Source organism: Mchenga conophoros, linkage group LG19 (genome assembly GCF_057382185.1).
Source record: "Mchenga conophoros isolate Kocher_MC1m ecotype Shallow Benthic linkage group LG19, M_conophoros_male_GT1.1, whole genome shotgun sequence".
Lineage (NCBI taxonomy): Eukaryota > Metazoa > Chordata > Actinopteri > Cichliformes > Cichlidae > Mchenga > Mchenga conophoros.
In genome coordinates, this window is record NC_140544.1 from 26,000,845 (window position 1) to 26,028,653 (window position 27,809).

A 27,809-nucleotide genomic window follows, 5' to 3' on the forward strand; every position below is an offset into this window, starting at 1 on the left:
AAGGCTCTGCTTCTTTACTGAGTGCTGCAAAGAAACTGAAGGAGGGTATTGTTTGAACACTGCAAGCCCCTGCATTACATCAGCTAGAAGTGCATTAAAAAAAAATGAGTGCATGCACAGTGAGCATGAAATCACACACACTGCACATATGTCACATTAATAGATGCCAGCATGTATCCATGCAAGTTGCAAATATACAATATCTGTTTTCTGTCTTTCCCTGCTTAGCTTCCTCACACTTGGAGCCATGCAACAAACAATGACTGAATGAGGCCCTGCTAAAGTGGGTCGCCAACCCTATTTATGTGATGTGTGCCCTCACTTCCTTTCAAGAGTGCACATTTTTTCACAATGATTGAAAGGTTAAAGAGTGGGGTTTTACAGCTTTTCCTCTAGAGACTTTGGTCCACATTTTAAATTGTGTTGTGCCTTATCTCATAAGGAAAAACCAGAGATATGTTTGTTTGGACTCCAGAGGAACTTTTTTTCCCCCATAGCCCCCCCTTTGAGCTTTCAGTTTAAGCTCTGTGTGTGAGTGAGCGTGTGTGCCTGTGGGTGGGTGTGTGTGCAACACAACAATGATATCTTGTACTGCTATGCATGTACATTTTGGCCTGTCTGTGTTTTGGCTTAATAACACGACATGCAATTCAAAAGGAGCTTGTCTATCTTTGTGACTGCACACACAGTACCACTGTGAGCGCCCACATTTAAGACACTGCATCCATTCTGTGCTTGTTCACTGAGCGGCAGTAATAAGCGGGAAAAGAGAACAGATAAAATCCTTTAAACAAAAAGTAATCCTATTTTTGCTGATTGAATATGATAGAGATAATCAGTTACCTGTTGAATTGGCAGTAATTCAGTTTTTCCCTTCATGTATCTAATGTAGGCAAATATGTGGTTTTGTGGTAACGCTAAAGGGAGCGACTAAAATCAGCCATCTGCACTTCATAGTGTATTTTATCGCTGCTCAGCCTGAGGCAATGTTCACTGATACAACTCCTTTTTTCAAGTTGACAGGCTTAACAATAGCAGGCATGCAGGACTTATGTTAGACACACAACCCTTGCCTTTCCCCCCCACCTCTCTGATGCACTAGGTCTTCTTTTCTTTTCCCTTTTTTCCCTTTCTTTTCTCCCCAAACGACTACAGGAAATGTCAGTGAGGAGGGATATCAAAAATCCTCCCCTTTGAGAAATATCTTTTCATTAGATGAAAAGGAAGATGAAGGAGGCTTTGGAGCCTCAGCCAAGAGGATCAAGGTGCAAAGACGCAATGAGCCATATAATTAAAGAGCAGCGCACATAAAAACCCGAATCCTTTTCTCGGGTTTAAAGAAATACCTTTTCCTCCTTCCAGTGTTTTGGTAAAACTGCAAAGTGCAGTTTTGAAAGACAGCATTCAGTGACAGTCGATAAACTGTCCTATCATCCCATCCATTGAAATTCTTCTCCTTAAGTTAAGTCTGTGAAGGAGGAATTCTGCATCCATGGCGACCGGACTATAGTTTGCATAGAAATGAGAAGTATTAATGAAAGAGGTGGTGACAAGAACACACACACACACACACACACACACACACACGCTTTTCTCTCTGTTTCTGGTTTGCCAGAAAGCACAAACATTCCCACGTGACGGTGGAGTTTGCTCCCTCCCTCACTGAATGCGCTCAGTAGCGCGCTGGTGCACCTTCACGCGCACACGTCCTCGGAGTCGCTCGGGACTTGCAAAGTCTAGTTTGACTCAACTTTCCACCTTAAAGACTTTGTTCAAAGGAACTCAAACTCAGATGAATACGGTGTTTTTTTTATTATATATTTTTTCAGTTTCCGCAAAGGAAGGAGGGAGTGACCGTACTGTTGCCCTTCTTCTTCTTCTTCCACTTCAAATGGGACTTACATGCGCGCGTGTAACTTTGCCTCACTTTTCTCTTCACTGACTGTCGGACCCGCTTCGCCCGAAACATGCCGGAGCGAATAAGCGTTTCGGACTTTGTGATCCTGACAAACGAGGATTTGTCTTCTCCGGGGACTTCAACGTTTCAGTCTAAAATGAGCGACTGTCGGAGCACAGTTTCAGCCGTGGAGGAGGTGAGAGTTGTGGAAGGGGGAGGTGTGTGCAGAAGACATACACCTTTGTTGTTTACCTGACGTTTTACCCCTACCTGTAGCTTGTGTTTTTTTTTTATTTATTTATTTATTTATTTTTAAACTCAAGCTTTAATTTTCTTTTTGTAACACAGTTTGCACGTGAGCACAGGTTTCAGCAGTAAACTTGCGGTGTTTCACGGACCGGTAATTTATTTCCAAAAGGTATAGAACCTACAAATGCAAAGTGCTGTGGCTTTGTGTCGGAAAAAGCGGGACTGTCAGTGTATTCATTTTGGAATTTCATGGTTCCCAGTTTAGAACATGGGAGTAGGTTATGTTTTCTGAAATGTGCAAATTGATGGGTGCTGCACTTGTACAGGACAGGCTTAGAGTGCGTATATGATCTGTTCAGTATAAACCCCAGTGTCTGATTCAGCAAATAAGTGAAGGTTACATGAGGTTACAGTGTTTATGTCGTCGGTCTAGTGGGAGTCAGAGTGGTGGGACACTAACAGAACACACACGACACAGAAACATGCCTGAGTCACACAGAGTGATGGATTGTGTTTGTAAGGGTAAGCATGCACACATGCCCATAGCTGCAAGCAAGTCTGTCTGCATGCCCCTCTTCATAACTAGTACTTTGAAGACTTGTTTAAGGCTTCTCTGTGTGCACATTGGTGTTTTGTTTGAAATCTCTTCTCTCAAAGCTCCTCGCGCAAACGAGGAAGCAGAGGGAGCCCACTATGAACTTGGCCATAAAACAAATATTCCAAATGTGCATGTCAATACTTCCTTGTCTGTATTCTTTGTGACTAAACTTTGTGGATCAGGGTTCTGCTGCGGTCCATATGGATTTGTGTTTTTGGTTAGAGTCACATCAGTCTGAGTCACTGCTCCTAGCCTGGATATCTTGATGCCCACCTCTAATAAGAGGAAACCTCACCATAGCCTGAGAGAGATGAAGGATCTTCTTTAGGAGTTCCTTGGCTTGAAAGTGAGACTAAGTGGAGACTTTAGAATAAAGAAGAGCATTTTAAACAGCTGTGTGATGCATTTAACTTGGGCTCATGTCCTTATTTATCAGCATGACAGGCTGGAAAATACATGGCTGGAATTGCTGTTTAGGGAGGGTCACGCTGGAATTCTACACATGTGAACACAACCAGATGTAAGGGCAGTTATTTCTTTTCATAGATGCTCAGATTATAGTTATCATGTTCAGTCAGCTCATCCAGGACTAGGTTGATTAGTGGCAGGAGTAAACCACAAGAAGAAAAGCAGAAGTAAACAGTTTCACTTTCTTTAGCAATAGGCAACAGTAGGTCATGTCATTCCCAGACATGCTTTTAAGAATCAATCTAATCTTGATCAATTAGTTGATGTGTTGAAATGTTAACACTTTGTAACAGATCATATATCAGTCAAGTCATCCAATGTTAAAGTCTACTCACACACCCGTACAGTGGGAATACACAGCCATAGATAATGAAGCAAAGTAACTGTAAGTGACACTATCAACATGAGTACACATGCATTGTTAGTCTATTTCAGCTGAATGGTGGGTTGTCTCTAAAGTTTTTGCGCGCTCTTTCTCACATTTAGTTCATCAAAAGCAACCTGTTTCACTGACCTGCCTCAGCTTGTTTCCACTGTTTATTGCCATCTGCCAACCAACTCACCAGAGGAAACTCCAGCAACTCCCATCTCCAGTCTCCTCTAAATCACGTTCCCACTTCTTGACTATGGCGTCACATAACGGAACACACCCGCACCGCCTTTTAATTAATGAACTAACATTTAGGGAGTGGACCCGACCGGGAAGGCCTGTGGTTTGTAAACAACACCGTCCGATGAGGCAGAGTGTCTGTTAAGTCTAGATTGCTGGCTCATTAAAGCTATTTCTGGTGACGTGTAGGTGGAGTGTCGTAAGTGTAGTTCATTTAAACCAGGGCCCGCGAGAGGAGCATAAACAATATGTAGCTTCAAATAGTTTGGGCTTTGAAGAGTTATTGTTCAAATACAATGAAGGCATTTTAATGTCTGTTTCATGTCTTTGTTATGCAATGTTTTTTTTTTTTAGTCTCACAGTGAAAACCTGTTGTTTCAACGCAGACAGTGACAGGTGAAATGCATATTGTGACATCATTTGGGACTGTACACGACAGTGAAACGCAGACTATCATATGCTGAGTGAAGGCTTACTCATCTGTTTTGGCTTTGTCACACATCGTGAGAAAATTAAACCAACACAGTTTCTCAATGTATTTTCTGAAAAGTGTACCAATACACTTGCTGGCACTTTATTAGATACACCTTTCTAGCATTAGATTGAATCCCATTCAGAAGTGTCTTAATTCATTGTGGCATCGATTCTACAAGTTACTGGAAACATTCCTCAGAGATTTTGTCTATATTACCACCACAACATCATAGTTGTTTTTACAGATTTGTTGGCTGCATGTCCACGGTGTTAATCTCTGTTTTACCACACCTTGAAGTTGCTCTGTGGGATTAAGATCTGGTGACTGTGGAGGCCCTTTAAGCATCACAATCAAAAAAGCAGTTTGATATGATTTGAGTATTGTGAGGTGGCACGCTATCCTGCTGGAAGCAGGCATCAGAAGATGGATACACTGTGGTGATAAAGGAATGGACATGGTCAGCATTGCTGAGCATTGTTTAAATGCCAAAGGATACTTTGGCATTTAAACAATGCTCACTTGGTAGTAAGGGGGAGAATATAGGTCAAAAAAATATCTACCACACCGTTACACTGCCAAAGACTTGAAGTGTTGATACAAGACAGGATGGATCCATGCTTGCATGTTCAGACCCCACTATTCACATTTCATAGCCAAAATCAAGACTCATCAGACCAGGAAATTTTTTTTCCAGTCTTGTGTTGTCCGGTTTTGATGAAACCGTGCGAAATTGTAACCTCAGTTTGCTGTTCTTAGCTGACAGGAGTGGCACCCGGTGTGGTCTTCTGCTGTTGTAGCCCATCTGTTTCAAGACTCAACATGCTGGGCATTCTTGGATGCTCTTCTGCTTACTTGGCTAAACTTGGTTATTTGAATTAAATTTGCCTTCCTATCTCATTGAAGCAGTCAGTCTGACATCAACGAGGCATTTTCACCCAGAGAACAGCTGCTCATTGGATGTTGGTTGGTGATGATTGTCGTATGGGTGGGAAAATCACAGTAGATCAACAGTTTTGAATTATCCAGACCAGGCACCAGCAATTAAGCAAAGTTCACATGAACTTAAATCAGTTTTCTTCCCCATTCTGGTGCTCAGTTTGAACTTAAGCAGGTCATGTTAATGATGTCTACATCCCTAAATGGACTAGGTTGCTGCCATGTAATTTTCGGTTTTAGATATGTGTATAGACAAGGAGACGAACTGGCGTAGCAAACAAACTGATGTAACGGAGAATTCAGTAAGCATACTTTTTGCTGTAAATGTTGAGTTACTGCAAGTGCAAACATCCTTATCTCTTCCTGATTTCTCTTTCTTTGCAGTCTCTGGAGACAGACCACATAGCCCTACAGAGGATGAAGAAAACAATCAAAGCTATACACACTTCTGGAATCTGTAAGTGCCAGCGTGTCACATGCAATTCTCATTCACTCAGTAGATTATGAGTTAAAGAAAACAATTCTACCTGCACTTATTACTTAGAAAAGTCCCCTTAGTTCTCTTTTTTTTGTACATGAAAAAGGTGATACCGGAGAAAATGCAACAGAAGCACAATAAATTAGCTTACACAAGCTGTAGTTGCACATAAGTTTGTATTTAAAGTGCTACAGTGCAAAAGGGAGCAACAGAAATGGGAAGAAAGTAGGGTAATTTAAAAACAAAATCCCCAGATAATGATTTCCATCTATACAGAAAGTAAAATAGCCCATCTCTCGCTAGCCAGCTGTCAAGTAAAGGTCAACCTCTATTTTGACTGTATGATCTGCTTTGTGCATAGGGGAGCCTTCAGTTCAATTCAGTTTTATTTATGCAGCGCCACGACAACAGCCACAACAACATTTCCTTACGTTGTAAGGTAAAAACCCTACAATATTAGAAAGAAACCCCAACAAACACGTGATCCCTTAAGGGTGAGCACCTGGCGACAGTGGGAAGGAAAAACTCCCCTTTAACAGGAAGAAAACTTCCAATAGAGCAAGGCTCAGTGAGGGGCAGGTATCTACCACAAGCAGCTGGGGGGCGAAGGGGAAAAAGAAAAGAGCAGTGACACACTATGAGAGAAAGAACCAGAGTTTAATAATTACTAATGACCCTTAACATAATTTCTGCTATGGATGACATCATCCGACTTGTGTTTAAGAGTGAGGCCCCCTATTCTGGCACCCAGGGATGATGTTTATTTAAACAACACACTCTATTGTTATGGACTGTGTATGCGTTGGATTCTGTGTTTAAAGTAAATGGCTTTGGTGGTTTCGGCAACTACAAGGCGCCCTCTTCATTGACCTCCGTATCCACAAGGTCACCAAGTGAGTGCTTTCTGAGTTTGTGTGTGTGTGTTGTGTAGATTTATGTCACTGTAGCTTGCCGCAGAGCTGTCAGATGTGGGCATGAATAACACATTAATGCTCACCTCAAAAATGTGTTGGAGAAACAGAGAAAATGCTTAACATGTCCCGAGTTTGTTTTTCTAAAGTTGCTTGCAAGCCTTGCTTCCCATTTTAAGGCATCGGCTTGTACTTTTTAGTAAAATGAGTCAGCAGGCTAGCTGCACAGAGTTAGGCAACCAGATGTATTCAGCTGTGCTATAGCATCTATAAAGAAATATTTTATTATTGTTTGCTTTGTCTAGTTTTTGTCTCTCTAAGTGGAATCATTACGGTTAGTTCCAGTAATCCGAGGCTGGGAGGCCCTTCCCTTTCACTCATTATGCTATTGAACCTATTTAACAGTCCTGATGTTAGTTGTGGACCAACAGTGTGACTCACAATGATAAAAAGCCTGACTCCCACCCCTCCCCCGTGCTGGTTTGATGCTCTGTTACTGTGTCACGTATTTGCAAATTAAGAGATTCTTTTATTTCTTTCTCTATTCCCATAAGTATGGAACGCCAGGACTGCCATAATGAATTAATTAAATACACCATTAAATAATTAATTAAATGTGGCAATAATTAATTAAAATTGGAATTAATTAATTAAATAAATAGTTATGATATATGTAATTAATTAATTATTGACACATTTAATTAATTATTTATGTATTTCACGTTTTAATTAATTATTGACACATTTAATGAATTAATTATTGACATATTTAATTAATTATTTATGTATTTCACATTTTAATTAATTATTGACACATTTAATTAATTATTGACACATTTAATTAATTATTTAATGATATATTTATTTATTTCATTTTGGCAGTCCTGACGCCTGGCTCTCATCATGAAATAATTTTATCTGTCAGCCTCACCCATCAAACTCAGGGGGCGGGGTTAACGCTGATCGAGTCAAAACCATTGCTTTGGCCTGGTGGCCATTGTTTCTAGCACACAACAACCGCATGTGGAAGCTAACAGAACTGAGCTTTGAAAAACCCTGTTTGTGTGTTACCAAATACCGTTTTAATATTTTTTTTAGCCGAGAATGTAGTGGTTTAATCTTCATGTGTCTGGTCGGTTTGTCAAGATACAGCCTCTTTGCAAAAGTGTTTCGATGATTTCGGAGATGTCGTCCCAGTCTCACGGCAAAGCGTGGGATAGACCCGCTCGCCTCGCAAGCAATCCCACCGACAAAGCGCAGGCCCCGGTACACAGCTGTAGTAACCCCCGCTGACTTCTTTTACTGAGGTTATATTTATCGGTGTTTTATTTCCTGATGTTCTTATGTGTCCTACGTGTTTCAGTCGCCAATTCTGAATTATAACTAACATTAAAAACATGTTTAAGGAGGAGAGAGAGCAAATAAATCTGTTTAACATCTGATCTTTGGGTTTTTGTTCAGTAATCAGCGTGACCTGTGTATAAACACATAAAAGAGATAACGTTGGTGTTTCCGTCATGTAGTAACTGCTGGCTTTAACTGTACAAAGGTTGTTCGACACTATGAAACACATACAGACTTCATGATGTTCGGCTAATATTTTTATTGTGAATATTAATCATGCTGACCTCGCTCTGTACACCACGCAGCGAGGTCAGCATATCCACGATATCCTCAGCTCCATGAGTTAACACAAAGTTTCCCAGCTGACTATCTAACTGCCAACTATTCCAGAGACGTGAAAATATACAGCATAAAGAAAAGTGTAAGAGACTCAGCAGCAGATTAGAATAACAGTTTGTGGCGTGAATAAGACACGGCGGGACCACGGAGCAACGTTCAGAGTCATCTTTATTTACATCTCACCACACCACAACACCCCCAAACCCCTCAGTCCCCGTGTTTTTAACTAGGCGGGCGTGATTAAGGATGCAGTGCAGGTGCGTCCGCCCTCCCTGCACGGCACCGCAGACCACGCCCCACCACATACCCCCATCGCCCGATTGAGGCCGGGGAGCCATCCGGCCGAACCTACTCCCCCACCGCCAGTGGGAGAGGGAATCAGCCCGGACAGCTGGCACCCCCAGGCCCCGGCCAAGCGACGGGGAGGTGCGAGTTCAGGCGGCCGCCCGCGAATCCAGCGGCGCAGGCAAAGCTGGTTCGGAAGTCGGACACGTGACAGGTGCACCCGGCGCGGCCGGCACAAGCGTGAGCCCCAGCTCACAGGTGGCTGGGCAGAGGTGTGGCGTGTACAGGCCTCTGGTGGTGGTGAGGCCGTTCTGGCGAGCACGGCGATCTCAAGCGTGGCGCCCGCCTCGCTCGCCAGTTCCACTCGAGCAAGCTCCCCTGGCACTGGGACCTCCAGCTCCTTGCGCGGCCCCTCCGTCACCGCTGTCGCTCCCTGCTGGAGCAGCCCATAGCGCGACTCCTCCGTCACTACTGCTCCCTCCGCCGCCACTCCCGGCTCGAGCAGCCCCTCGTGCAGCTCCTCTTTCTCCAACCGGCGCAGACCCTCGCGCACCTCGTCTGCCGCCTCCGGTTGGAGCGGCTCATCCACCACTCCCGGCAGGAGCAGCCCTTCACCTGGCTGTTCCCCCTCCTCCGGCAGGCGCAGATCCCCGCGCGCCTCGTCTGCCACCTCCGGCTGCTGAGGTGCCTCACGCGGCTCCTCCACCGCTTCACTGTCCTCGGGACACACCTGTGGGGGTGGCGCCCAGGCCCAGAGCAGCGCCGCCAGCTCCCCAATCCTTTCCAGGTGCCGCTCGGACTGGTCCTGCAGCTCTTCCTGCTGGCGACGCACCTCCGCCGCCTGCTCCCGCTGGGCGGCCGCCATTTCGGCCACCCTCTGGGCCAGCTCCTCCATTCCCTGGCTCCGATATGGACCCGCCGTGCTGCCTCCTGGGTTTCGGCACCAATGTGGCGTGAATAAGACACGGCGGGACCACGGAGCAACGTTCAGAGTCATCTTTATTTACATCTCACCACACCACAACACCCCCAAACCCCTCAGTCCCCGTGTTTTTAACTAGGCGGGCGTGATTGAGGATGCCGTGCAGGTGCGTCCGCCCTCCCTGCACGGCACCGCAGACCACGCCCCACCACACAGTTATACATTTAATAAATCACCAAATGAATCCAAGAAACGAGCAAACCTGTTCCGACAATTTGAATTTGTATTCCCTCAGCTGCAGACTCGCTGCTGTTTAAATGTTTGAAAAGGAAGATTAGATATAAACAAACGTCAAACATAGACTCAGTCTGCCTTCACATTTGATATGAGGCCAGCACGTATAGTGGCCTCAGCAGGCTATTACTGAAATACACGTGCTATATCATAAACTATGATATAAACAGGGAGGTCCTATTAACATGTTTAGTTTTAAAGGACACCTTCCTGCCTTTAGTCTCATTCATGAGCAGTATTCGTTTTCTTCTAACATCCAGAAGTCTGCACAATGTGTTTCATAGTTTGTAACAAGCCTTTGACAGGTAAACATAACATGACCGAAAAAGCAAAAAAAAAAAAAAAAAAAAAAAAAAAGAGAGAGAGAGAGAGAGAGAGAGTGTTGACATAAGAAGAGAAAATGCTCTCAATTATGGAGACAGGCAAATGGTTCATTTATGTTTGATGTGTGTTTATTCCTCCCTAAATATCGTCGGTGAAGTTCGCCATGCACGTCAGATTTTCCTGCGCATTTTTATACCTCTGCCAACAGAGAGAGAAAAAAAATCACATTCTAACAGACAGCTGGTGCTTAGAATACAGTTGAATAACTATTAAAAAACAGATGATATTTAGATGATAGTTCAGTCTAACACATGTGCCAGTGGTTCATTAAACGTCTGTGAAACTATGCAGTTATGAAACGTAACTTTAACCTCAGCCAAACCGATTTGCTCAGTTGTAAATAAAACAGCGAAGTAAACGTGACCCGACAGACAGAACCTGAGTGAATGAAGTCCAGCGTTTAACCACTGAGAGCTAAAACTCAGCTGAGGTTTGAAAGCTGTGTGCTGGTGATTGGACATCAGCCGCTGATGAAGCTGTTCGCCTATAAAGTGCTCTGTAAGGAAACAAGCTCCAGCAGCTCTGCGCTCGGGGAAAATACTATATTTACTTATCTTGTGCAGTTAAACTGTGACTATCACCAGGTAACTAGGCGTGTTTCTTGAATTAGCAGCAGGTGTTAAACAGCTGACAGATGAGGAGGAGGATGCATGCAGGTAAACTGAGGGTCTGCTGAGCTGATCGCTGGTTTCGTGAGAAAAATGTCAGCTCGTTCTTTATGTTACAAAAGCACAGAGACACAAGACCAGGCGGAAAGAGACGATCGTTCGGTGAAAATGAGAATCTGCGAATGCAACATGTGGAACACGGAGAGTGGAATATGTAAACAAACCGGTTAATGTACCCCCTCGGTGCGCTCTGCATGCTAACTGTTAGCAGAGCTAGTGAAATCTCTGAAAACATCTGAGCACTTTTGCAAACATGTTCTATGTTGACAACCTGACCAGACATACCGACATTCGCGGCTAAAACACTGTTAAAAGTGTAGCTGGTGACAGAAAAACGGCCTGTGATTTGATCTGCATTCTGGGATAACTGGCTGCCCCAAGTCTACACAAGCAATCGATTATCTAGGATCGACCTGTTTTGACTTACTTTGCACGGCAACCAATCAAATGTTAGAGAAGCTGCATGGGCAGCATTAACCCCGCCCCCTGAGTTTGATGGGTGAGGCTGACAGATAAAATTATTTCATGACGAGAGCCAGGCGTCAGGACTGCCAAAATGAAATAAATAAATATATCATTAAATAATTAATTAAATGTGTCAATAATTAATTAAATGTGTCAATAATTAATTAAAATGTGAAATACATAAATAATTAATTAAATGTGTCAATAATTAATTAATTAAATGTGTCAATAATTAATTAAAATGTGAAATACATAAATAATTAATTAAATGTGTCAATAATTAATTAATTACATGTGTCATAACTATTTATTTAATTAATTAATTCCAATTTTAATTAATTATTGACACATTTAATTAATTATTTAATGGTGTATTTAATTAATTCATTATGGCAGTCCTGGCGTTCCATACATAAGTACTCAGCACTTGTTTATGCCAAGATGCTGTGGCCTGTGAGTCTGTGTGTGTTCTAGTAGAGCAGTGAAAAAGCAGAGTTGCCCCGGTGGTATCTGGCAGTTAAAGGTCAGCTGTAACGTCATCCTTTGAGCTATGCAGCGACTCAGCTGTTTGTTATTTAATAGTTGCACGTATGTTTATTGTAATAATTTTTCTTTTCAGCGGCCATGCAGCCACAACCTCTGCAGTTTTCATGCAAACCCCTAGATCTCATCTCCTCCATCCCGCAGTTTGTCTGCATTCCTTCCTTAATTCACAATTTTTCTGTCAGACAAAATGTTCCATTTCTGCTTTTCAGCCAGTGTTAGCCTGTCTCCCATCTGCAGTCAGTTTACCATTTTATATTTGTCTTGAAGTGGAAGTGGAGCAGAAACTTGCTGTGCTTCCTCCCCATGTCTACTTCTGTCTGTTTAGTCAGCTCTGGGTGCCTCTACAGATGTCAGGTCCACGTTATAAGGAGCCCATATTTGTTGATTTACATCCAAGATTTCCTAGCTTGCATTATAATGTGTGTTTGTTCATCCTCTTTCCAAAAAACCTGTAGAATGAAACCTTGTTTTATACTACGTAAGCAAAAGTCGTGCCCAGATTCTTCTCCATCAGCACTTGTTCATAAATATTCAACAGACCGAGAGTTTACAAAAGTTAAGAAAGGGACCTATAAGCCTCTTGGACAAACATGAATTTCTATATGTTCTACTCCTCCTCCTCCACTGGGTGTAAACCAGTGCTAATTTGTCCCACATGCTCGCCTTGTTAAACTATTCCCAAGACAACAAGTCAGTCTGCCTTTGTCAGATTTTCTGTGCCTGTAAATTACTCTGAGTCACTCCTTACGGTCTGTATCAATACTTACTATGTGTGTTGTTTTTCAGCACATGTGGACAGCAAGGAGCAGTATATTGAGCTGCTGGAGAACTTGGGAAATAGCCACCTGACTCAGGACAACAATGAAGTCTCCACAGGGTTCCTCAACTTGGCTGTGTTCACCAGAGAGGTCACATCCCTCTTCAAAAATCTGGTGGGTTAAAAAGGACAAAAGATGGGAATACAAGGGAAAGGAGACATTTGCTTAAATTCTGCTGCTCTTACTAGAGTTGAAATCATTTACACTAGTTGCATAGAACTAGGACTAAGGAAGACATGGCTCTAATATACACAAATATTTATATAATCAGAGAATTTTCAAAGGAAATGTGCCAAATTTCCTTTGTTGTTCCCCATAAGCACATATGTGTGCTCACATACTTACATGCTGCATGAACGAAGGTGGTTTTTAACAGCTGAATACTTGGGCTTTTTGTTTGAGGCAGTCCAGAACCCTCCCTCTGATAGTTTCTTTGGTGATGATAATTCATCCCAGACCTCTACGTGTGAGTCAGCACACACACACACACACACACACACACACACACACACACACACACACACACTTAACATGTGTTTGTCAGGGCCTCACAGGGGCGACTACAGCTTACAGATGTTAAAGGAAGTGGGCCCAAAGGAGGGTGATTTAAGGAGTCGTACTGCAAAAAACTGCCTGAGCATGTCCCTTAATGCCTCGTTTGAGTGTTAGTGTACGTGCCCCACTGTCTCAGTGTGGGTATAAACATGAATCCATTGATCCATGTCATCTGTCCATTTGTTGACATTGGAAGCCGGAATTTCCCTGTGTAAGAACTCTATGTGTTATCTATCGGTTACCCCAGTGTTCGGCTGCCAACCAAAACAAACTTGCCACTCTTCAGGCTGCTGTGTCAATATATCAAGGTTAGCTCTACAGTCGGCTCAAGGATGTGGTTGGACATTAGTTATGTTAAGAGCAGGGTTCGGCTTGGTTGTAATTCACCAGAAGCCATAAAAATAAAATCTAGATGATAATTATCTGGGGATGTGTATCGGTGAGTCATGATGAATGTATGTTGCCATGCATGCCAAAATACTCATGTGATGTACTTAGATGGAGGAACTGGTTGTATTACAGTAAAAGCGACTTGTTGGGGTTATACAGGTTGTTTTGTGATTCATTCTTCCCAAATCCACAATGGCGTTAATCTAAACCTCATCCAAATCTCAAATGAATCTCACTTTACTTTATACAAACACTTCGTCCAGAGTCATTGCATCATCCTCCAACTTGGATTCGAGCATTGTAGTGGTGCAGTGTTTTGTTTTTGATGACTCGTTAGTTCAGAATAACAATATCACCGTGCTTGTGAGTTATCAATTTCTCATTCCCAGAAATGCTCGTACAGACAGTCAGAGTGCGTAAAACTCAATGTGGGTGCATCTGTTTCTGCTTATACTACAGCAGCTAAAGGTCATCTGTGGCATTTTACGAAATATTTTTCCATTCTTCACTGATTTTTTTTTTTTTTTTTTTGTTCTCTTACATGCTTCAGGTACAAAACCTTAACAACATCATGGCGTTTCCTCTGGAAAATGTGCTGAAGTCTGAGCTTCGAGACAGCAGATTGGTGAGTCTGGATTTTATTACTTACGGTATAAATGAAATTCTCATTTAAATACTGCAACCTAAACTGGTTCACATGTGATAAAGTTTTATCGTTATTGTTTACCTAGCAACAGATATGTGGATTGTAATCCCTTTTTTGAAAAAAGAAATGCAGATTTTTGTCAAATATGTGAGGATAGCTCAATATTATAAAATAGAAAAAGATGTTTAGATGTTACAGTTCACACAGAAATCTTCAGATGAGCCAACCGAAAGCCTCGTGATGACTTTATATAGTCAAGATGCAGTGCTTTGTATGTGAGGAGGTTCTGTTTGTGTATGGGATATCACTGTCTGGAAGAATGATTCAACTATTGCAGTGTAAACTTTATTTTAGGGCAGATTTCCTCTGGCAGAAGTTGTATTCACTTAAATGTTGACCCCACTAAAGTATTCTTTAATATAAGATTATTTATCCAAATGAAATAGTAAGAGTTTGCTACGTTCCAGCACAGAACTTACCCGTCTTGCCAAGTATTTAACCTTTTGATTTGCCATGCTAACACACTAGTGAATAATAACTAGCCAGTGCTTCTGCAATCTCCCATCTCTGCCCTGTCTTTTAAACAGCTGACTCTGCAACTGAATATTGCTTCATTATAACTGTGAAAGAAGGCACAATGCCCCTGAAATCCTGTTCATCCAGATAGCAGACTAGCCGACTAATTGCATCACAGTGTGTTACCTGTCTCGCTCCACCCGCTTGAGCAATAACCAGGAAGAGCTGTAAAGTACAGTTATTACTGTGTGTAATGCAATGGGGATATATTATTAATCGTTTTCTCTCCTCTCCCCTCAAACAGGAGCTCAAGAAACACATGGAGAAGAGCTGGAAGGATTATGATGTAAAAATGTAATTATCCATACTCTGTCCATACTGTTACTTCACATTCATCTGTAAGAGTCAGACTGCAGTAGAGTTCTTCATCATTGGCTCATTGTTTTCCTGAGAGTAAACAACCTTTTAAAAGCTGCACTGTAGATATGATGTAGTAATGCCATAGCCTCATGTGACATTTTGATTTGTGCGATGATAACGGCGCCGTGAAATGAAAATGTTTGTATGTCAGAGGCTGTAATTGTATCTGGCTTGCAAGCCGGTAATCTTGGAGTGCAGCCTCATGCCTTTTTAATAGGATGGCTAATCCACGTATAGCCCTCTGTGTCCTTGTCCTCTGCATTGCAGCAACTTCAGCAAAAGTAACGTTTGTTTCACATTAATTAACTCCAGCTCTATTGCCTCTTCATATGCAGTTTTAGTTGCCATTGTCTGATGTTAGCAGATAAACACGATATATACACTCATTTCCAGCAAGTGTTTTTCTAGTGAATTTGCAAAATAATGCAGACACGAGGGTTCACAAAGTGTAAATGCTCATAAATTCATAGCCACTTGCACAGGCCTCACATTGATGCATGACAGAAATATAGATGAAGATGGTGACGAATGTGTTTGTTTCAAAAGCTTCATGTATTATATTTCCTTCTCATGTGGGGTTTAGGAATTTGTGTGGCAGCACAAGTTAATAAGATAATGATTCATATCCCAAGGTCATTTCCAGTTACTTTAAAAAGAAATCAAGCCCAAGCATTTGCACTTTATAGCCGTTATTTGATTTCAATCCAGCTCTGGTTCAAAGTGTTTTATAATGCTGTAAGGAGATTACATTTCATCCAACTTCCTCGCTCGACATGAGAAAGGGAAGCATGATGGTGGAGTAAAAGCTGCACATGTTCATACAGATGGAGCTGATCAGATTTAGCTTTTGTGACAAACATCGTGTGTGCAAGTAAAGACGGAAAACCTTCTTTATGTCTTCTTTTCATTCTTTCTTCCATTCCCTTCCCCCCTCCAGAGTGAAGCTAGAGAAGGAGAGGAGGGAAAAGAACAGGCAGCTGGGACTGATCAGGACAGAGGGATCAGATGGAGCAGAGGACATGGAGAGAGAGAGACGGATCTTCCAGCTGCAAATGTGTGAGGTGGGGAATTGGTGCCAGTCAAAATACCATACTCCAGACTCCGTTGGCATATCTGAGCTGGGCTTCATTTACTTTACCAGGGTGGTCTGCTTATGTGGATTACATATTCTATTCATGGTGGACACTGGTGGTCACTCCTTTTTGTGTCTCTTCAATCCAATTCCTTTGATGGAAAAATATATTTCATTAGACTTAAACATGAGCATAGTTATTGAGTCTCAAAACTGAATTTCAGAATAGGTGGTGTCCTATAGATTAGCATACAAAGAAAATTCAGAAGCAGGTAATTGTGCATCATCATGCATAATCAATCACCAGATTGGGGGAAATGGGTGAAAAATGCACTTGTGGTGTAGTCCTAACTGAGTTTGGTGGTGCACATGCAGCTGGAGAAAAGCCTGAGGAAAAGAAATAGTCTTATCTTGACTGAGACCAGCTGTGGAGACAAAGAGGAGAGGCAGGGGAAGATGAAATTTTCACTTGTTGCAGCTTACCCTAAACCCTCTGTCTATTAATCTTTCTTTCCACCTACATATATGTAAACTCAGTAAATCACACAAAATGTCACATGAATGAGCAACACAGAGCTGTTTCAGGTAGACTGTGATGGACGAATCCAGATGAAGGTTTTATGGGGCAAAGACTCGCGTACAATGTAGTCATTCAATCCACACAGAGCTAAAACCCCATCGCTCAAAGTCTCTCTCTCTCTTTTTTTACATTTCATCATTACATACTGTGAATTTGTGTGTTTTTGTTTATCAATAAAGACTCTTTACATTCGAGCTGTACAGTTAAAATATGCAGTAAACACATTAAAGGTGTGCACTCAAGGGTGGAATTTAAGCTACTGAAAAACGGTAGCGTCATGCTTCGCTGCATGTTTTTACAGACCCATCGGTCCTTTCTATGGAGAGTGGTTTCAGAGGTGTTTTTAACTGTCTGTTTTTATTCTTTTAGTACCTTTTGAAGATCCAGGAGCTGAAGGTGCGTCAGGGTCCTGATCTTCTCCAGAGCCTCATCAAATATTTCCAGGCTCAGCTGAGGTCAGTATCTCAGCTGGCATCTACTTTCACAGATATGTTGAGTTTTAAGGGATTCTGCACAGCAGTCGGTCTTTTTGCAAAGCCTGTTGCGGTTCTTGTTAACCATTTACACTTTTTATTCCTACCTAGGCTTTTTTTTTTTTTTAATGTGGGAGTGAAACTGTTGTTACAGTTACAGCATGTGGTGTTTTAGTTGGTGTGAAATCAGATGTTTAAACTAAAGTAGCTTGTCTCAGCATTTGTTCTTTTTCTGATCTCAGTTTCTTTCAGGATGGGCTGAAGGCTGCAGAGAATCTCTCTCCCTTTATCGAGAAGCTTGCTTCATCTATTCACACGGTACACATGAAAGCTGCTCTTGTGTTTTTCACTCCTCCTGGATTATATGCATGTTTTTTCTTACCCAGTGTTGCTGTAATTTTAAAAGAATATTTGATTGCACTAAGAAGTCAAAATATGCACATACCCCACATATTGATGCTATCATTCTAACAGACTACTTTTCTTCATTCATTTATGTTTGGGAGGAAAATACTGTGCACATATAGAATTTTACAGTAAAACCCTGTGTTATGTTTCAGCATTTACTTTTTCAATGTTGGTCTTTCGCAACAGCCAACCCCCTCTTCACTGAATCCACAAGCAGCGACTGTTTAAAGGAGTCTCTTCCCAGAAATGCTTGCCCTGGTTTCCAATAGATGGAAATGAATGTATCATTCATTTTCATACTTTCCTTAGTACACATCTATTTCTCCAACCGCTTTAACTGGGTTTCTGCCTGCGCACTATTTGCCGTGCTCCATTTTTCTGGTTGGAGCTGCTGGAAACAGACTGTTAACTGTGATACTGGAAACGTTAGAGGTTTTTCTGGTTCTTCATGGGCAGAACACAGAGCCGTTCAGACATGCCAGACCTCAGTCTCGGGAAGGAAATTCAGATAGAATCTGTGTCATGGTTCTCCAGGAAAACAAAATACTTAAACTTCCCAGTTAAACTGGCCTGTGTTGCTTGTGAGTGTGGTCATTCTGCTTCTTAATTCAAAATGAAAAACCTCAGAAGACTACACACCCAAATACTGAACTCTGTTCTAGATCATTTAGATCGTTACACAAAGCTGTGTGTTGTCTTTCCACACCCAGAACAAATGAAAAAAGAAAAACATGTATGTGATCAAGTGAACATATTCTCTTCTTCCAACTTTTTTCTTCTTTTTTTAGTAAAAATATTTTCATGGTGTGTTTTGTAGGTTCGCCTAGACCAAGATGAAGAGGTAAAACAACTCACACAGTTGAGGGATTCTCTTAGATCACTTCTACAAGTGGAGGGCAAAGAGGTATGTTTATTTATGTTAGTCTTTATTTATGTCTGGTAAGTTAGCTTACTGTAGACCTTTTAATTTGTCTGTGTAAAACCAATATCAGCACTATAAAAAGCCCAGGTGCACTGGCTTTAAGTTTCCTGCTGATTACAACAGTAGTGTTTTGCCACCGTTGTTATTGTATTGCTTTGAATTTTTATAATCTGGACAACTGGTTTGAAGCTTTAAAGTTAAATCCTTAAATCACTGTTTATATTCCAGGAGTACCTCAACAGGAAAAACTCTGGCAATGGGTATAGCATTCACCAACCGCAGGGAAACAAGAAGTACGGAACGGAGAAATCCGGTTTCCTGCTTAAGAAGAGTGACGGGTGTGTAAAGGCATTAGCTGGTGTCATGTATGAAGTTGGAACACAAGCATTTTGCAGGAATCGCAAGTACATACAGAATAAGAAGAATGGGGTAAACGGTGCTCACTAACATTGTAAAAGACAGAAATGATCTCAGCTGGGTGAAAATTAAGTAAGTATGGCACAGAGAAAGAAAGGCTAATGCAAACTTCATCTGCCCCAGCTGGTCTTCATTATTGTGAGATGAACATTCAAGCAGGGGCCCCTCCTGTGGAACTTATTGGCAGACTGGCTAGCTAGCTGATCCAACATTTGCGTCATGCGCATGCACGAACAGACACACACACACAGTCCTAGATTAGTGTGTGATAAAGAGAGGGGATGTGGTTCAGTAGGGCAAATAGGAGGCTTTGGGGGAGTAAACTTTTCTCAGGCCACTGACAAAAAACAGAACATGTGCTTTAGCAGTTTTACCTGATTCAATCAAGATGACGAAAACTGTACTGTGAATAGGAATAATCTGGGCCAGCAGCGTGTATCTAATGGTATCTGTTAACACGGCTTTCACTTAATGCACTGCACACATCATACAGAGAGTTAATAAATATATTCATGTATTTGATTGTTTTTTTTAAATAATAATTGGCCTTTTTCTTCTTCATTTGTGTTTCATCTCAAAGGATAAGGAAGGTTTGGCAGAAGAGAAAGTGTGGAGTCAAATTCGGCTGCCTGACTATTTCCCACAGTACGGTGAGGACTCATGATTGATACTGTGCTTTTAGACAATAAATGCCACATGAGGTAAACTGTCAGCAGTGAATACAGCAAATATGTGAGCAAATACATACTGATACAAATGTGTTTGTCTTCAGATCAATCGACCCCCAGCCAAGCTGAACCTGCTGACCTGCCAGGTGCGACCGAACCCCGAGGACAGGAGGACCTTTGACCTTGTCACTCGTAGGTTTATTTTTAACTTTTGACCTTCAAGCTTTCCCCTCAACATATGATCATTACAGACTGTAAACAGTCATCTGCAGCACAGATGACTTGGAAACTTGCCTCTTTGGTCCTCACATTTGAAATCAGGATCTGAGACATTTAATTTTGGTGTAAATGGCAGACATTCCCAGTGATTAATATGAAGTGCTGCGCGGTAAAACAGAGGTGGTTGTGTGCTTCACGCTTGTTTTATGCCATGTCTAGTTGCGCAAGCTTTATATTGACTGTTGTCTTTCAAGCCTCTCTGCTCCAATTTCAACTGTGTAATTTAGTTTTCAAGATAATATTTAACTTTTGTTTTTTCCCTCTCGATAGATAACCGGACATATCATTTCCAGGCAGAAGACGAGCAGGAATGTTTGATGTAAGCTTTGAAAGTCCTGTAGGCTGCATGCTGGCATTTTTGTCTGTTTTCTCATTATAAAGCAAGTTGTTGCATGCCATACCCTTTTTATGTCAGTGGAGTTATGTATAAGAAAGAATCTTTACAATGTACACATGAACAGCCAGGACTCCAGTCAGAGACAATAAATCGTTCCTGTAAGGAAAGGGTTAAACATGTTTTCATGAAACAAGAAACGCTATAATTTGACGGCTCATGCAGTAAAGAACAAGCTGAGCTGACAATTTACAAAAAGTAAGACAAACTAAATGATGCAGAAAGACTGTTTGAGTCTGACAGAAACCTAGTCTCTTCTGGGTGGGAATTTTCTTGGTAGCCACAGGCAGCAAGCAGGGGAACTTTGTGTGTTCTGATGTGGTTTTGGATGGGATTGCAAGTGGGGTTCTTCGTCCGCTGTCCTTCCCTTCTGTGTGGGCCTCCAGGCAGTTTCTTTGATGTGATGAGCTATGTAAGTTTAGGGGTGCAATAACAAATGGTTTAAATGGAAAAGTACCCGAGCTTCAGAAATGATAGATGTGAGAATCACTAACTCATATTTCTATATTACTCATAATTCAACAACAAAAAACATGCATAAAAAATAGTTTAGCATTTTTTGATGTTTTAGTGAAAGAGTCTTCTCGTTTCCCATGGTGTCGCTGACTCTCTGTGGTTTAAACTTCAAAATGAATTGTTACAATATATGAAATTTAATAACAATGTTCTAAATGTATATCGTTTGCACTTTAGTTGGGTGTCCGTGCTGCAGAACAGTAAGGAGGAGGCCCTGAACACAGCGCTGGGTGGGGATCAGCTTCACCTGCAGGACAGTGGGCTTCAGGAACTTTCCAAAGCCATTATTGCTGAGCTTCGACACATGCCTGGCAATGAGGCCTGCGCAGACTGTGGAGCTCCAGGTTGGCCAGTCATTCTTATATATGGTTACAGAAGTACAAGCATGCAATTACATTTGTTTTATGAGCATAATGAATAATCACCAGCTGTGTCTCGCAGATCCAACATGGCTGTCGACCAATCTGGGCATCCTGACGTGTATTGAGTGCTCCGGCATCCACAGAGAGCTAGGGGTCCACTACTCCAGGATCCAGTCCCTCACTCTGGACCTACTGAGCACCTCCGAACTACTGGTACTAAATAGACACATGGGAACAGACAGACATTATGCAACAATGTGCTATTCTTTGAAATGTCTTCATGTCACATATTTGTGGATGTATTGTGTGTCACTCCAGCTGGCCGTCAGTATTGGCAACACTCGATTCAATGACATCATGGAGGCAGGGCTTCCAAATGACTCTGTCAAACCATTTCCACAAAGTGACATGTGAGTCTGATTTATAATTTAAGTGATCATGAAAATGAGTTATAAATACACACTTCCTTTGACATTAAGAATGGCTTCAACAATGCCAGCTTATTAGTTTATATTATTGAATTGCATTTGCTTAACAACCAGGAATGCCAGGAAGGAATACATTGTGGCAAAGTACGCTGAGCGTCGCTACGTCCTACGCAGAGAAGAAGCAAATCCTAGCCTGCTTTATGAAGCCGTGAGGAGCCGTGACCTCGCTTTGCTTCTGCAGCTCTATGCTGAGAGAGCAGATCTGGCCAAACCACTCACACTCCCCGAAGGACAGGTAAAGATAACTTAAAGCCACAAGTGGATTACCACACATTCATTTCCTCCAGAAAGCTGCCCTGTTAGGGTGGGGAAAGCTTGTAATAAACCTTTATTACGCAGTGAAAGATTTAAACTTTTGACATTCCTGCAAATGATGTGCGTTTAGTTTGAATGACAGCTACATCCTGACCGGGTCGTCCATCCAGTTTGTTTACAGGTTTAAAGGGAGAGGTTTTAAAATGCTGCTTTGTTGTTTTTACTTTAGAAAAGTTGACAGAAATAAAGACAGAAATCCACCTAATGTTTACAAAAATATATCTATATGACACAGTGCTCATATAATGCAAGTAAACAGTTGCAGTATTTGAAATATATTTATGGGTGGGTCATGAGAGGCCCGCCCATCTCTTTTGACCTTTAATTTAGTCTTTACCCTCCTCTGTTGTCTCTCTCCAACGCCTCGCCTTCAAGTCTTTAATCATATTCTGCCCTCCTGTTATGGACTTCCTAGTCAGCGCATGTGCGCGCGTGCATGTGTGTGTGCTTGTTTGTGTTGGTTGGCTTTCATTTATTATTTCAGCTCTTAGTTCAGAGCTCATGTCTCTGGAGAACAAATAAGCCAGGCTCATTGAATTATGCAGGCTCTTCTGTCTTTCTTCTGCCCCTCCTGTTTGCCCTTCATATAAACAGATAAGGCCTGAAGCTTTTAGCAGTTTTTAACACAACAACATGAAACAGTTGTTGCATGGTCAACCTCTGACTTAAGCTTTAGTGTTATCATATTTGTAAGACTGATTTTTAACATAATGTGCAGCCACTTCAGGTGATTGACTGAAGTAGCTATGCAAAAAAATATGAAAACAATATGTAGTACAGATGGAAGATCTCTTTAAATGTCACCAATTTGACTTTATCTTTGCTTTCCACTAAGGGACTCAAGGAGACAGCGCTCCATCTTGCTGTGCGTCTGGAGGAAAAAAGCTCTCTGGCACTTGTGGATTTCCTTTGTCAGAACAGGTCAGACATTGATATGTAGCATGTTTTACTTACTTTGCATGGACAGTTTGGTTTTTGCTTTAGTACAGTTTTATGCCAGCTATCAAATCTATACATTCATCTTACAGTAACTGTCTGGAGAAGAGAACCGCAGAGGGGAACACGGCCCTTCACTACAGCGTCTTGTATCATAAGCCTGAATCTCTTAAGTTACTCCTCAAAGCGAAGGCAGCGCTTCAAACGGGTACATTTTACTCTGTTAATTGTATTTCTCTTTTGCATAGTGTCACAAGTAGAAAGCCGCTATTTTTTCTTTCTCCTGTAGTGAACTCGGCAGGAGAGACGGCCTTGGATACTGCCAGGAGATTGCAGCATAAACAGTGTGTCGAGCTGGTGAGATCTCACTTCCCCTTTAGCTTTTAAAGTTTTTAATTCATAATACTCAGAATACACACTGGCAGGAAGTAAGTTCAGCTGAGGAATCAAGTGGCAACATTATAATACCTACCAGAAATCCAACTCCAGAAGCAAAATGACCCAATTTCCACAGCTGGAAACACTACCTTGAAATAACTCCCTGTGCAGCAGAGCTCAGCTAGGGAACCCTATCCTCATTGGATCCCAGTGTGTATCATTCATAAACTGGTTTTATTTTCTTACCGGCCATCTGCCCTGCTGAATCAGACCTGCCTTGAGTAACATCCTGTTTGATTGTGAGAAATCTTAGAAAAGAATCCTTTGTGGAACAATAAAAAAAAAAAAAAAAAAAAAGTTAGACGAGTAAACTACAAAATTCTTGCGTTGCATAATCGGCTGTACAACTTTTAGCTTGCAATGACACACGACTGTTTATGTGGAAGGATGTAGACAGACTCTTTGGACTTTTGGTTTCACTTTGGTGAAAAATGTTGACCCAAGAGTCAAACTTCCCCTTCATGCCTTTTTTCCTGCTAGCTGTATTTTTTGTCTTTAACATAACAGCTAACAAAAGATTGCAACGTTTACTATTATTAGTAGTAAAAACAAACAAACAAAACTACATTACAGCAAAACGTTAACAAGCAAAATAAAGAGAAGACGACAATCAAGTCAGCATAGGAGTGAAATAAATTAGGTTTGATATGACAAAGTTAACCGATCAAATAAAGTCGTGTGTACTAATGTAGATAGTTAAATATTCTTTTTGTGCTCTTTTGTGTTTTTTAGTTGGAGCTGGCGCAGAGTGGGACGTTTAACTCTCAGATACACGTAGAGTTCATGTGGGAGACGCAGTCTCAGGAATTCTATGACAGTGAAGATGACCTGGATGAGAGGGTAAATGCCACACACACTAACCACAGTCATTACTGACTTTACCTTTAAGTCAAAGCTTGGCCTTTTTCCTTTCATTTTACATTATCCATTTTGGAAAGTTTATAAATAAAATTTAATGAAGAAAGATGAGGCGGCGCTATAGAAATTAATGTTTTGTTTATTATCTTCTAACTCCAGGTGAGCCCATTACCCAAAAGCCGGTCTCCTCTGTCATCAAATGGAGGTGGTGGACACTGGAGTGTCAGTTCTTCCGCTGCTAGTACAAGTAGCAGACCTTGTCAGGCTTACGAGAATATAGAATTTCTATATAAAAATCCACCAGTCAATAGCGCCCCCTCTGGAGCTTCAATGCCTCCGCCACTGCCAGCTAAATCCATCCAAAGAGGTAAACTACGTTATACAGATTCTCTAGATTAAAAATAAATGAATGAGTTATTTAAGCCAATGCTAGTTTTATCAATTTACATTGTTGCTCTTGTTCTTCTTTTTTTGCCCTCCACAGGCCGCTCAGACCCACAGATCTCAGCCACATCGCATGAAGGAAACCAAATTCCACGACGCTGCTCGAACCCGTCCTATCACTCATCCAGTCCCCAGATGCAGGCACGACAGAGTCCTCCTTCAGGAAATACAGAAAACCAAGGCCAAGGTGGGAGACCCCCTAGGTCTCCAAATGGACAAGCAAGCCTGCTCAGGGCACATAGGCAGACATGGGATGGTCATCTTGGTTTGAGTTCTGGATCTCAAAGTGGTGCCACATCAGGTTTTTCTCAGAATCACATAGGGCCTGTCAGGTGAGGAAGAAGAATGTGAATCTAGCTCCTGTTGTTTTAATACTACACAGTTTAGTATAATTTGATCTTGTTATTTCTGGGTTATTTTTCCAGTTCGGAGAAGACCACGTCATACCGCCGCACGAGCAGTGGAGGAGGCAGCCAGGGAAAGTGTAGCGTTTTGTCTTCGGCCTGTGTGGGCAGCCAGGAGGATCTGTACTCCACCCCAGGAGGGAATAGTAAAGCCCTTACCCCAGCTACTGCTCCAGTCCCCGCCCCTTCGTCCTCACCTGATTTGACCTGTATCCCACGACCTCGCAGGAATGCTATGGTACAAATGACAAAGACACCTTTTTGTATTATTTTTAAATAAGTTCAAGTTCTCTATGTCACACGCTTCCATTTCAGGAGTTTTTCACTGGGGAAAAAACGCTTAAGAGATTTCACAGTCAGTGTATGAATTTGCTGGTGGCACACTGAGAAGCATAGCTTACAGAAGCATATGTCTTTTCCAGGTTTCTAACAGCAGGCCACATCAGAAGCGCGTCAAGGCTTTGGTGGACTGCCGAGCTGTCAGTTCTGAGCAGCTCGCCTTTTTCAAAGATGAAATTATTGTGGTCACAGCCACTAATGACCCCCACTGGTGGGTAAGTGTAACTACAGATTCATTACAACCCATTTCCCACTCAGTAGCAGCTTTCTGCATGAAGGCCCAGCCATCAGTCTAAGATAACCTTGTTTATTCACCCACTACATACTTTTTCTGTCAGTAGTTTACTCAGGAGTCAATCCAACAGTTATTACTATTTGGCATTTTTGTGGATTTGTATATTTATAAACTCAGAGTAAAGTACAGTAAAATTAATTACCAAAGTTATAAAAGTTAAAATAAATTGACTGGAAATAGTACATAGAGGGATTTGATTGACAGACATATATTTTTCCTAACAGACTGGTCACATAGAGGGGGATCCATCCAGGAGTGGGGCCTTTCCTGTAAACTATGTACACAAACTAACAGACTGAAGAGGGAACACAGTATTCTTCAAAATGGCAAAATCAACCATTTGATCCTTGGAAGTTGATCATCACAAGTTGGAATTTATCCAGGAGTGGACTGTATTATTTTTCTTGGATACAACTGGAACTGACAACATTCCCACATAACGATTTCTTGGCAAAGGGATATGTGAACATTGCGACTTTAGGATTTTAAACATTTAGTCATCCCTAGAAGGCAATAACAAGAACTGAAAGCTTTCATGCCACCCTTTCTAAAACCCTAAACAGCTATTAAAAGGAACGTGTTGTGCATTTATTGTCCAATGTTCATTTGACCATTAATTATATATTTGTATAGCAAATGCTGAAGTTGCTTATGCTGATCTAGGACTTGTACATAGAGGCAATATTTACTTGTAGGGCAGAAACCCTGTAAGGCACTTTAAACTCTGAAGGAATCTTCAGAAAAGCTGGCACAGCTGTAAGTGTGTACATAGCCAGCTACTGAATCGGGATGTAGCTTCCCCCCCTTTTCCTTTGTTCTTAATGGAAACCGTTGAACTGTTTGGAATCGCAGTATACTGTGACTTGGATATAAGGTTCAAACCTGCTCAGTGTCTCAGTGCCGCCTTCCCGGGAACCTGCCAGCCAGTCTGCCTCCTGCAGGCGTCTGGACACCCCAAGGAGAGATCAGAAACTTTAGCCCAGCCGTGTTGACTCTCTGCATAGCTCTCTGGCGGCATGGAGAGCAGAGGATCCGGTTTCTTTTGGCTGTAGGCACTATTCTCTGGAGAACATGAAATAACGATGGTGTTAAGAAAAAAAAAAAAAAAAAGACTTCTGTATTACCAGAAAATGGCACTTTAAGAGGGCTTGTTAAGAATAGCATCCTACTGCAGTAATTTGTTCAGTGAACACTTCTTTTCATACACACACAGTGGCCTTCAGGATCCTTTAGGAAAGAAAGGATAGGAAAGCAGAGAATGGGAGAGCTTTCACTGCCAGACGTAAATCTTCAAATCTAACACATTTCACAGAATTTAACCCACAACTTCTTGTACATACGTGTCTGAAATGTCTATATATGTGCACTCATCCAGAGTATATAACACCATTTTTACATTTTATGTATCATAAATGATTATATCATTACAGATAATCTTACTTCATGTCACGAATTTGATGTCCTCTCATTTGACATATTTTGTCTTCTGGTGTTTTGTTAGTTGTTAAATGACTGTGGATGGGAGCGGATGGACACAGATGCATAATATATTCATAAAAGCATTCTTTCTCATTAAACTAAAAACTTGTCACAGTTTCTTCTGGCAAATAAATCATGGGAGAAGCAGGTTATCAAAGATGACAACAGTTTACTGCAGCTGTAAGTAGGAACTAGCAGATTAGCTAATTTCATTGCGTGTATTTGACACATACTCATTAAACTTCTTTAACTCCTGTGATGTCTTTTATACTTTTACATAAGGTCAGATATTTTGGTACCAGGGATGTCATCTACTAATCATAAGGTTGGTGGTTCGATCCCTGGCTGATTGAGTTATTGTGCCAAACTGTTACTGGGCGAGATTCTGAAGCCCGATTCGCTCTGGATGTGTTAATCGGTGTGCAAGTGATATAAGACATGAGTTGCATAAAGTACTTTGAGTGCTTAAGTGAAGTAGGGAAGTGCTATATACAAACCAGTCCATTTA

General features: G+C 41.6%; 1 protein-coding gene across 2 annotated transcripts; it reads left to right on the forward strand.

The window, feature by feature from the left end:
- The first annotated feature begins 1,663 nt into the window (after nt 1-1,663).
- asap3 (ArfGAP with SH3 domain, ankyrin repeat and PH domain 3) lies at nt 1,664-27,557 on the forward strand. Of its 2 annotated transcripts, none has more exons than XM_085256345.1 (26): nt 1,664-2,093; nt 5,618-5,690; nt 12,656-12,801; nt 14,183-14,257; nt 15,099-15,148; nt 16,152-16,275; nt 17,236-17,321; nt 17,582-17,657; nt 18,565-18,651; nt 18,898-19,007; nt 19,667-19,736; nt 19,859-19,946; nt 20,304-20,352; nt 21,121-21,287; nt 21,385-21,518; nt 21,624-21,715; nt 21,848-22,028; nt 22,944-23,029; nt 23,137-23,252; nt 23,334-23,401; nt 24,215-24,322; nt 24,500-24,707; nt 24,825-25,116; nt 25,210-25,426; nt 25,611-25,738; nt 26,047-27,557. In XM_085256345.1, coding segments are annotated over exons 1-26 (2,958 nt in total). In that variant the 5' UTR covers nt 1,664-1,967; the 3' UTR covers nt 26,048-27,557. The 2 variants fall into 2 exon arrangements, with proteins under 2 accessions (XP_085112471.1, XP_085112470.1); XM_085256344.1 differs by having other exon boundaries at nt 1,665-2,093; nt 25,611-25,742.
- The last annotated feature ends 252 nt before the right edge of the window (nt 27,558-27,809 follow it).

Bases quoted from the DNA above. Each gene is read 5' to 3' on its own strand.
- asap3 (XM_085256344.1), top strand. From the start codon at position 1,968: ATGCCGGAGCGAATAAGCGTTTCGGACTTTGTGATCCTGACAAACGAG. The intron at 25,117-25,209 runs GTGAGGAAGAAG...TTATTTTTCCAG, and splicing joins AATCACATAGGGCCTGTCAG to TTCGGAGAAGACCACGTCAT. The intron at 25,427-25,610 runs GTACAAATGACA...TGTCTTTTCCAG, and splicing joins GACCTCGCAGGAATGCTATG to GTTTCTAACAGCAGGCCACA.